We start from the raw sequence: 11,281 nt of genomic DNA on the forward strand, positions 1-11,281 counted from the left end.
AGCAGGATGTGATGGCCGCATTCATTCACTTATAAAAGGCAATTCAATGTGGAAGTAATCCAAGTACTCAGAATACATTACAGATTACATTATTGGGCATGTATTCTGTCACGGAATACGTTTTGAAAATATCCTTCCCAACGCTGGTTCAGGGGGGGTCCTCACTTTGGTAACACGTTTTATTCCCAGCTGCCTCAGACCCTCAGGGACTCTTTACAGAGCTTCAAAATAGGAAATAAAGAAAGTTTAATTTAAATATTGAAATAACTTTAGGGGGGGGGGGGTCAGTACAGATGTAGAAGGGTCCCCAGGTCCCCTGCTTTGTTCCTGAGGGGATAGACCGGAGGTTCTGATGAGTGAAGTAATCAGAAGTGGATTCCTTGATGGACGGGGGGGATGTGGGCTCGGTTTGGGTTAGGAGACGGGGGCCAAGGTCTGGATGAGTTGGAGTCTGTTGAGAATGCTGCATGATCAGCAGGAGAGGACTCTTTAAAGTAGAGATGCTACATACTGATATACACCTGAACATCAGCAGGAGAGGACTCTTTAAAGTAGAGACTCTACATACTGATATACACCTGAACATCAGCAGGAGAGGACTCTTTAAAGTAGAGACGCTACATACTGATATACACCTGAACATCAGCAGGAGAGGACTCTTTAAAGTAGAGACTCTACATACTGATATACACCTGAACATCAGCAGGAGAGGACTCTTTAAAGTAGAGACACTACATACTGATATACACCTGAACATCAGCAGGAGAGGACTCTTTAAAGTAGAGACTCTACATACTGATATACACCTGAACATCAGCAGGAGAGGACTCTTTAAAGTAGAGACACTACATACTGATATACACCTGAACATCAGCAGGAGAGGACTCTTTAAAGTAGAGACACTACATACTGATATACACCTGAACATCAGCAGGAGAGGACTCTTTAAAGTAGAGACACTACATACTGATATACACCTGAACATCAGCAGGAGAGGACTCTTTAAAGTAGAGACTCTACATACTGATATACACCTGAACATCAGCAGGAGAGGACTCTTTAAAGTAGAGACTCTACATACTGATATACACCTGAACATCAGCAGGAGAGGACTCTTTAAAGTAGAGACACTACATACTGATATACACCTGAACATCAGCAGGAGAGGACTCTTTAAAGTAGAGACACTACACACTGATGTGTATATGGCTGTTATACCTGCAGGTTAATCAGGTAACGGTTACATAGGTCAAAGGTCAGACACGTCGGGAGCACCTGTTGCAGGTTAGGGGTCAGGAGTCCATGATGGTCTCTGCAGGATCACCATGGACTGAATACAAATCTATGAATATAAAGTGTGATTGGCTGAGGGCTCTCTGGCAGCGTGTGATTGGCTGAGGGCTCTCGGGCAGCGTGTGATTGGCTGAGGGCTCTCGGGCAGCGTGTGATTGGCTGAGGTTGTGTGTTTAATGAGTGCTCTCTCTCTCCTGCAGACAGTCTCCTCTCCGACTTTCTGCTCACAGGTAAGTCACTTAAGTCCATATCTCTTCCTGATAGGCTGTAAAACAAACTGCTCTGAAACCTGCAGAGAGCTCGTTAGCTGTTAGCAACAGGTGTTTAGATGAGTCCTGGGGTACGGTGGAATTGTCCAAAAATCAGCTCCTATGGTCTACCTATCCACTGTTCCTTGACCCCTGTGTGAAAGGTCCCGGGGTTAAGGAACAGTGGACAGGAGAACTCAACAGGACTGAGGAACAGAGGCTGCTTTGAGAACCCGACTGAGCGACACTATCCACATATTGATGATGAAGGCCGTCCTTAATGAGCGTCTGCTGTGGGGAACTACAGCTCCTCTAAAGCTACTGAGAGCCTCTCCTCTGCACCGTGCTCTCTGATGGTGCTGTTTCTGCTTTATGAGCCAGGACAGCAGAGACAGATACCCTGCATTACAAAGCCCCCCCTCTGCCTCACGTATTAACCCACATGAATCCAATAGGTATGATTATATATTGTATATGACTATTCGACCATACCCCCTGCTTTACTGAATGATGGAGCTAATGCTGACAGCGCTACAGAGGCTCCATAGAGTTACATGACGGTGCGTTCAGGCTCTTCAGGTGTATTGAGTGAAGGTTGTAAGGAGTTTATAGAGGGTGTAGTTCAGTCAGCAGGCTTCAGAGCTGCAGGGGTTAATGCTCCGATGTGTTCAGGTGTAGACGGCAGCTGGCGAACCAATCAGAGAGCTGGGATTGTGTAACCTGTTATCTCTTTATCAGTGTTTCCTAACCTGAGGCCCGGGGCCACACGCAGGTCCAAAGATCTGGGACAAATGTCCTCCTCCAGTTCAGCACGTTCAGGTCTTTAGTCCCATTTAGAGGTTTAATCAGTGTTTAGATTTTCACAACCATCTGAAGGATTACTTTATATAAAGAAATTACTGTTGAGTAACCAGCATGGTGTCCTTCCTCAGAAACACGTTATAAACATGTCTTTATTATAAACATGACTTTAACATGTCTTTATTATAAACATGTCTTTATTATAAACATGACTTTATTATAAACATGTCTTTATTATAAACATGTCTTTATTATTAACATGACTTTATTATAAACATGTCTTTATTATAAACATGTCTTTATTATAAACATGACTTTAACATGTCTTTATTATAAACATGTCTTTATTATAAACATGACTTTATTATAAACATGTCTTTATTATAAACATGTCTTTATTATTAACATGTCTTTATTATAAACATGTCTTTATTATAAACATGTCTTTATTATAAACATGACTTTATTATAAACATGTCTTTATTATAAACATGTCTTTATTATAAACATGTCTTTATTATAAACATGACTTTATTATAAACATGTCTTTATTATAAACATGACTTTAACATGTCTTTATTATAAACATGTCTTTATTATAAACATGACTTTATTATAAACATGTCTTTATTATAAACATGTCTTTATTATAAACATGACTTTAACATGTCTTTATTATAAACATGTCTTTATTATAAACATGACTTTATTATAAACATGTCTTTATTATAAACATGTCTTTATTATAACATATGTCTTTATTATAAACATGTCTTTATTATAAACATGTCTTTATTATAAACATGTCTTTATTATAAACATGTCTTTATTATAAACATGTCTTTATTATAAACATGTCTTTATTATAAACATGTCTTTATTATAAACATGTCTTTATTATAAACATGTCTTTATTATAAACATGTCTTTATTATAAACATGTCTTTATTATAAACATGACTTTATTATAAACATGTCTTTATTATAAACATGACTTTATTATAAACATGTCTTTATTATAAACATGACTTTATTATAAACATGTCTTTATTATAAACATGACTTTATTATAAACATGTCTTTATTATAAACATGACTTTAACATGTCTTTATTATAAACATGACTTTAACATGTCTTTATTATAAACATGACTTTATTATAACATGTCTTTATTATAAACATGACTTTATTATAAACATGACTTTATTATAAACATGACTTATTAACATGACTTTATTATAAACATGCTTTATTATAAACATGTCTTTATTATAAACATGTCTTTATTATAAACATGACTTTAACATGTCTTTATTATAAACATGACTTTATTATAAACATGTCTTTATTATAACATGACTTTATTATAAACATGTCTTTATTATAAACATGACTTTAAACATGTCTTTATTATAAAACATGACTTTATTATAAACATGACTTTTAACATGACTTTATTATAAACATGACTTTATTATAAACATGACTTTATTATAACATGACTTTATTATAAACATGTCTTTATTATAAACATGACTTTATTATAAACATGTCTTTATTATAAACTGACTTTATTATAAACATGACTTTATTATAAACATGACTTTATTATAAACAAGACTTTATTATAAACATGACTTTATTATAAACATGACTTTATTATAACATGTCTTTATTATAAACATGACTAACATGACTTTATTATAAACATGACTTTATTATAAACATGACTTTAACATGTCTTTATTATAAACATGACTTTATTATAAACATGACTTTAACATGACTTTATTATAAACATGACTTTATTATAAACATGTCTTTATTATAAACATGACTTTATTATAAACATGTCTTTATTATAAACATGACTTTATTATAAACATGTCTTTATTATAAACATGACTTTATTATAAACATGTCTTTATTATAAACATGTCTTTATTATAAACATGACTTTATTATAAACATGTCTTTATTATAAACATGACTTTATTATAAACATGTCTTTATTATTAACATGACTTTATTATAAACATGACTTTATTATAAACATGACTTTAACATGTCTTTATTATAAACATGTCTTTATTATAAACATGTCTTTATTATAAACATGACTTTATTATTAACATGACTTTAACATGTCTTTATTATAAACATGTCTTTATTATAAACATGACACTATCTTTAGCGTCGTCGGGCAGATTACAGACCTGACTGACTGAGGAACAGTAAACAGGAAGTTATTTTCGCCGACGGCGACGCTCGACCTTCCCATCAATGTTGCTGAGATCTAATTGGCTGACAGCAGATGTCTCCTCGGAGCACTCTGATTGGCTGTTTCTGGCTCCTGTAGCCTCGGGGCCTGAGGGCAAATCAGATTACAGCAATGCGTCTGCCTGGTGATGTCAGGCCGTTGCCACGGTTACGGTTATCACCAGTGTCCTAGAGTCAGCCATGTTTTAGTTTAGACCTCAGTCTGCATCGCTTTGAGAGGACAGACGCCGAGGTAAGACCATCAGTCTGTGGACCAGGACTGACTCTCTGTGGACCAGGACTATCTTTCTGTGGACCAGGACTGACTCTCTGTGGACCAGGACTATCTTTCTGTGGACCAGGACTATCTTTCTGTGGACCAGGACTGACTCTCTGTGGACCAGGACTATCTTTCTGTGGATCAGGACTGACTCTCTGTGGACCAGGACTATCTTTCTGTGGATCAGGACTGACTCTCTGTGGACCAGGACTATCTTTCTGTGGACCAGGACTGACTCTCTGTGGACCAGGACTATCTTTCTGTGGACCAGGACTGACTCTCTGTGGACCAGGACTGACTCTCTGTGGAGTGTAGACTCCTCCCTCAGTCAGCATCACTTTATAAAGGCCTGATTTTTTTCTAGGAGCCTGCAGAATGAGAGTGGTATGTGTTTCCTGATTGATGGACACAGGTTTCCTGGGGGGGGGTGAGGTCACCAGGACCTGCAGTTGATGTCGGGGGTCCAGGTCTCTTTACTGTTGGGTTTGATTAGCAGCTGGTAAAGCTAAGAGAGGAAACAGATCTCTGAAGCGTCTCTCTCTTATCCTGCAGCTCTCTACAGCAGAGTTATAGTCCTGACCCCCGAGCATCATGGGATTTGCAGTTCCATATCTTGTGTGATTGATGAGAGATGAATGTTTTTCTTGCAGCCATGGACCACAGCGCCATGAACCACAGTGCCATGGACCACAGCCACCATCACCCCACCACCGCCCCCCCCAGCACCGGGGGCCACGACCACGGAGGTGGAGTGGGGGGCTCAGGGAGCCATGGGGGCATGGTGAGGCCTAACACCACTTTAAGTTCTGCATGGTGTGATAGACAGTCTACATGTGATGTTAGTGTGCTATAAGTAGCGTGGAGCTAACATGCTAATGTTCTGGTTGCTAGGCGATGACTTTCTACTTCGGGTACAACAACGTGGAGCTGCTGTTCACCGGCCTGCTCATCAACTCCCCGGGAGGTACATCCAATACTTCAGTTATTAGATCATTTGATCAAACGAATTATTGAAATTGTTGTTTTGCTTCTTTTATTTATTGATTTGAATTATATATGACCTATATTTGAATGTGATTTTCAATATGTTTCCTAACCCGTTAATTGAATGTTTATACTTTGGTTAGATGTATATTTGGATATTAATCCTGTAGCTTTTATCTTCAATAAGATGTTGTAATACTTTAATTATATTTCTATATATGTTTGACTTGTGAAGTGTTTACATGTTTTCATCTCTACAACCTGTCCTCTCTTCTCGTCCAATCAGAGATGGTCGGGGCGTGCATCGGAGTGTTCCTATTGGCCGTCCTGTACGAGGGGCTGAAGATGGGCCGGGAGACGCTGCTGCGCCGCAGTCAGGTGAACGTCCGCTACAACTCCATGCCGCTGCCCGGGGCTGATGGGACTGTTCTGATGGAGACGCACAAGACCGTCGGGTACGTGGCTAATGCTAACGCTAACAACACATACAGGAAGTGATGACATGCTGACGATCATCAGTCATGTGATGTAATGTGTTCACTGTCAGTCTATTTGTGGAGGGGGCGGAGCATCCTTGTTGATCTAGAGACCCACCTCTCCGCAGGCTCCATCAGGTAATGTAAAGTCCAGTAAAGTTCTAGTTCTATTTCTGGTTCTAGTGCTGGTTCTGGGCCTGGGTCCAGTCAAGGTTTTCCTGGTTATACTCCTGGTCCTGGTTTTGGTCCTGATGTTGGTTGTGGTTCTAGTCCTGGTTCTGATTGAGTCCTGGTACTAGTCCTGGTCCTGTTTCTAGTCCTGGTCCTGGTACTTTACCGGGTACTTGGTGCTCGGATCAGAACAAAGACAGAGGAAATGTAATTTGCTCATTTATGCCCCTTTTCCACCAAACCGGATCCGGTTCAAGATCCGATCTTTTGCTTTTCTGGCACTTTTCTGGCTCTGGCCTGTAGCACCGCTTGTGTTTCCACCACTCAGAGGCCGAGTGGAGCTCAAGTGGAGCTGCGTCATTGTTTGCGTGCCACTGATTCATGTTCACTGTCTGACTGTCCCACGAGCAGCTGATGCATACCCCCCCCCCATCAGTGACTGTGCTCAGTCTGAACTGATGCTGTTTCTTCACAGCGCTGTTCTGAAAGTGTCTCTGGCTTTAGACAGGTGATGTCAGCACAGCTCCTCTGACTACCTTCACTGCTCTGATATCCTGTTGTGGCTTCCCAATGCTCACTAACAGAACGGTGATTAAAGTCCGGTGAATAAACAGCACCACACTGACCCGGTTAGTGCTGCCTGACTTTATAAAGTGTGTGTGTATCAGTGTGTGGTCGCGCTGTAGTCCCTGTACTCAGAGATACTGCTGTTACAACTTGTACTCGCTGTACTCCATGAGCTGTAAACTCAGGTTAATCTCCCCCCCCAGAAGTAAGCGTGACGTATTGGTTTGTATTGGATCTTGCCGGGCAGCCGAGTGGGGCCAGAAAGATCCGGTTTTTCGGCGCTTAAAGCCGGGACCGCTGCGGTAGAAACACGACAAACCAGATCTCTATCAGCTCCGGTTCCAGCTCCGGCTTCGGCTACAGCTCCGGCTCCAGCTCTGGCTCCAGCTCCGGCTCCGTGTTGGTGGAAAAGTCGTTATTTCATTATGTTTTTATTTTTGGCAGCTTCCTGCTCCCTGCTTCCTGCCCTGTCATGTATCCTAGCAGTGATGCTAACAGTGATGCAAATTCTTAAGCCAAAAGTGATGCTAACTGTAAAGCTAGCAGTGATGATAACTATAAAGCTAACTGAGATGATAACTGTAAAGCTAACTGAGATGATAACTGTAAAGCTAGCAGTGATGATAACTATAAAGCTAACTGAGATGATAACTGTAAAGCTAACTGAGATGATAACTGTAAAGCTAACTGAGATGATAACTATAAAGCTAACTGAGATGATAACTGTAAAGCTAACTCAGATGATAACTGTAAAGCTAACTGAGATGATAACTGTAAAGCTAACTCAGATGATAACTGTAAAGCTAACTCAGATGATAACTATAAAGCTAACTGAGATGATAACTGTAAAGCTAACTGAGATGATAACTGTAAAGCTAACTGAGATGATAACTGTAAAGCTAACTGAGATGATAACTATAAAGCTAACTGAGATGATAACTATAAAGCTAACTGAGATGATAACTGTAAAGCTAACTGAGATGATAACTGTAAAGCTAACTCAGATGATAACTATAAAGCTAACTGAGATGATAACTGTAAAGCTAACTGAGATGATAACTATAAAGCTAACTGAGATGATAACTGTAAAGCTAACTGAGATGATAACTGTAAAGCTAACTGAGATGATAACTGTAAAGCTAACTGAGATGATAACTATAAAGCTAACTGAGATGATAACTGTAAAGCTAACTGAGATGATAACTGTAAAGCTAACTGAGATGATAACTATAAAGCTAACTGAGATGATAACTATAAAGCTAACTCAGATGGTAACTGTAAAGCTAACTGAGATGATAACTGTAAAGCTAACTGAGATGATAACTGTAAAGCTAACTGAGATGATAACTGTAAAGCTAACTGAGATGATAACTCTAACTGAGATGATAACTATAAAGCTAACTCAGATGATAACTGTAAAGCTAACTCAGATGATAACTGTAAAGCTAACTGAGATGATAACTGTAAAGCTAACTCAGATGATAACTGTAAAGCTAACTGAGATGATAACTGTAAAGCTAACTCAGATGATAACTGTAAAGCTAACTGAGATGATAACTCTAACTGAGATGATAACTATAAAGCTAACTCAGATGATAACTATAAAGCTAACTGAGATGATAACTGTAAAGCTAACTGAGATGATAACTCTAACTGAGATGATAACTGTAAAGCTAACTGAGATGATAACTATAAAGCTAACTGAGATGATAACTATAAAGCTAACTGAGATGATAACTCTAACTGAGATGATAACTCTAACTGAGATGATAACTCTAACTCAGATGATAACTATAAAGCTAACTCAGATGATAACTATAAAGCTAACTGAGATGATAACTATAAAGCTAACTGAGATGATAACCCTAACTGAGATGATAACTCTAACTGAGATGATAACTCTAACTCAGATGATAACTATAAAGCTAACTCAGATGATAACTGTAAAGCTAACTGAGTAACTGAGATGATAACTCTAACTGAGATGATAACTCTAACTCAGATGATAACTATAAAGCTAACTCAGATGATAACTGTAAAGCTAACTGAGATGATAACTATAAAGCTAACTGAGATGATAACTGTAAAGCTAACTGAGATGATAACTGTAAAGCTAACTGAGATGATAACTATAAAGCTAACTGAGATGATAACTGTAAAGCTTACTGAGTAACTGAGATGATAACTATAAAGCTAACTCGGATGATAACTGTAAAGCTAACTGAGTAACTGAGATGATAACTATAAAGCTAACTCAGATGATAACTATAAAGCTAACTCAGATGATAACTATAAAGCTAACAGTGATGATAACTGTAAAGCTCACAGTAATGCTAAAAGTGATGCTAACTTCTCATGTCATTCTCCCAGGCAGAGAATGATAAGCCCCGCCCACTTCCTTCAGACGCTGCTGCACATCGTCCAGGTGGTTGTCAGCTACTTGCTGATGCTCGTCTTCATGACCTACAACGCTTACCTCTGCATCGCCGTGGCAGCCGGCGCTGGGATGGGCTACTTCCTGTTCAGCTGGCGGAAGGCTGTGGTCGTCGACATCACTGAGCACTGTCATTAGCTAGCGTGCTAGTTAGCATCCGGTCGGTCTGGAGTTTCATATTTGCGGATCACAATCGAGGAAACGCTAACTCGTTAGCTGAGTGTTAGCATGCTAGCTGACCTGGAACTACAAACCCCAGATTGTTAGAAATGAGACACTAAGTCCCAGGTAACCATGGTAACACTTTGATGTAGGTTAGCGTGCACACTAACGTCTTTAGTTAGCCATTAATTATCTGACAAACTATCTGTGATGTATTTCCTGTTTGGTTGTGAGCTCCAATCACAGCTTGGATCTCCTCGGAAGCCTCTGATTGGCCGATCATCATTCTGTTGTTAATTTCCTGTTTGGTGCCATGACAACTGGAAAGGCTAGTGCTAATGTTAGCATTCGTAGCTTACTTTATTGACAGCTTTAGTTAGCACTGTTAGCGGCAACCTATCATAAAACAGTATTTAAACATTTATGTAGAAAATAATTTATAGTTTTACACATTTTTTATGCAGATTTAAATGAAATTATTAAATGTGTCGATTTTTGTTGAAGTTAAAACTATCGACTCCAGAAACATCGGTCGACTCGGTAGCCAATCGCACCTGTTGGAAACTAAAACGTTTTTTTTATATATATATATATATATAGAGAGAGAGGTTAATTTCGAGGACTCCTATTGGTCCGCCAGCCAGCCAATCAGAGCTCAGATGTTTCAAAAACATCATTTGATTTTTTGATTTTATTATAAAACTTAACGTTTTTATTAAAACATCATGAACCTGTATGAAAGTAATTGACTAAATCCTTTTTTAAATCACATTTTGATCTACGTGTTTTCCTCGGCCTCTGTCGACCTTAAACCCGACACCGTGCGGTGCCTTAACGGGCCGGGGACCTGCTGTTTCACTGTGTTCTGAAGCTGTCGTCTGGGTCTGAGGGGGTCTGCGGGGGGGACCGGTTCCTAACAATGATGCTCGACTCATGTCTGAACGGACTGCCGGAATAATCGTGATTTATTGTGATGTTTATTTTTACTATGAGTCATACTGAGAGGTGGGCGGGGCTTACAGCTGGACCAATCAGGCTGCAGGGACAGATTGTGGTTACTGGAATTTATATTAAAATATATTCCATGTATAGAAATATATATATAGATATACATCTCTATACATGTTAAGTGTGGAGCTGACCTCTCAGTGGGACCCCTGGAGTGAATCTCTCTGAAGGAAAAGTGATATTAAATGTCTGAAGTGTTTTAATCGTCACTAAATGCTGGAATCATTGAAAACCGAATAAAGTTCATGAAGAAACAAGGCGTCGTGTTTTTACAGAGGAAACTTCAGACAGAAAACATTATAATAATTATACATTAATGTAAATAACCTGGCTCCATTATCACAATACATATGAAATCTTTATTTTACAGCAAGTTTTTAGAAGAACAAGGACCTTTTATTGAGTATAAGAGCCCTTTTTGACTGATCTCAGTTTATGACATCATTGTATTTAATGTGAATATTGTCTTTATTCTCTCTGTTTTAAACAGCACTATATTGTCTTTGTGTGTTTGTTTACACTGTTCACACCGAAGCTAGTTTCCTGGTGTGTGGAAATCTACAGCTAATAAAACTGGTTCTGCCCCCCCATGAGACT

The 11,281-nt window shown here is 38.8% G+C and overlaps 1 protein-coding gene across 3 annotated transcripts in view; it reads left to right on the forward strand.

Annotated features, from left to right (window-relative positions):
- slc31a1 (solute carrier family 31 member 1) overlaps positions 1 to 10,941 on the forward strand; it is a 14,814-nt gene extending 3,873 nt beyond the window's left edge. Inside the window, exons 2-6 of one of the 3 annotated variants that reach the window (XM_063889996.1) lie at positions 1,494 to 1,523; positions 5,533 to 5,663; positions 5,774 to 5,846; positions 6,153 to 6,321; positions 9,451 to 10,941. In XM_063889996.1, coding sequence (XP_063746066.1) covers positions 5,535 to 5,663; positions 5,774 to 5,846; positions 6,153 to 6,321; positions 9,451 to 9,652 — 573 coding nt within the window. In that variant the 5' untranslated portion in view covers positions 1,494 to 1,523; positions 5,533 to 5,534 and the 3' untranslated portion in view covers positions 9,653 to 10,941. Of the gene's footprint in view, positions 1 to 1,493; positions 1,524 to 4,485; positions 5,267 to 5,532; positions 5,664 to 5,773; positions 5,847 to 6,152; positions 6,322 to 9,450 lie in introns of those variants that run through there. The other 2 variants (XM_063889998.1, XM_063889997.1) reach the window with 2 other exon arrangements.
- The last annotated feature ends 340 nt before the right edge of the window (positions 10,942 to 11,281 follow it).

Source organism: Eleginops maclovinus, chromosome 8, assembly GCF_036324505.1.
Source record: "Eleginops maclovinus isolate JMC-PN-2008 ecotype Puerto Natales chromosome 8, JC_Emac_rtc_rv5, whole genome shotgun sequence".
Taxonomy (NCBI): domain Eukaryota; kingdom Metazoa; phylum Chordata; class Actinopteri; order Perciformes; family Eleginopidae; genus Eleginops; species Eleginops maclovinus.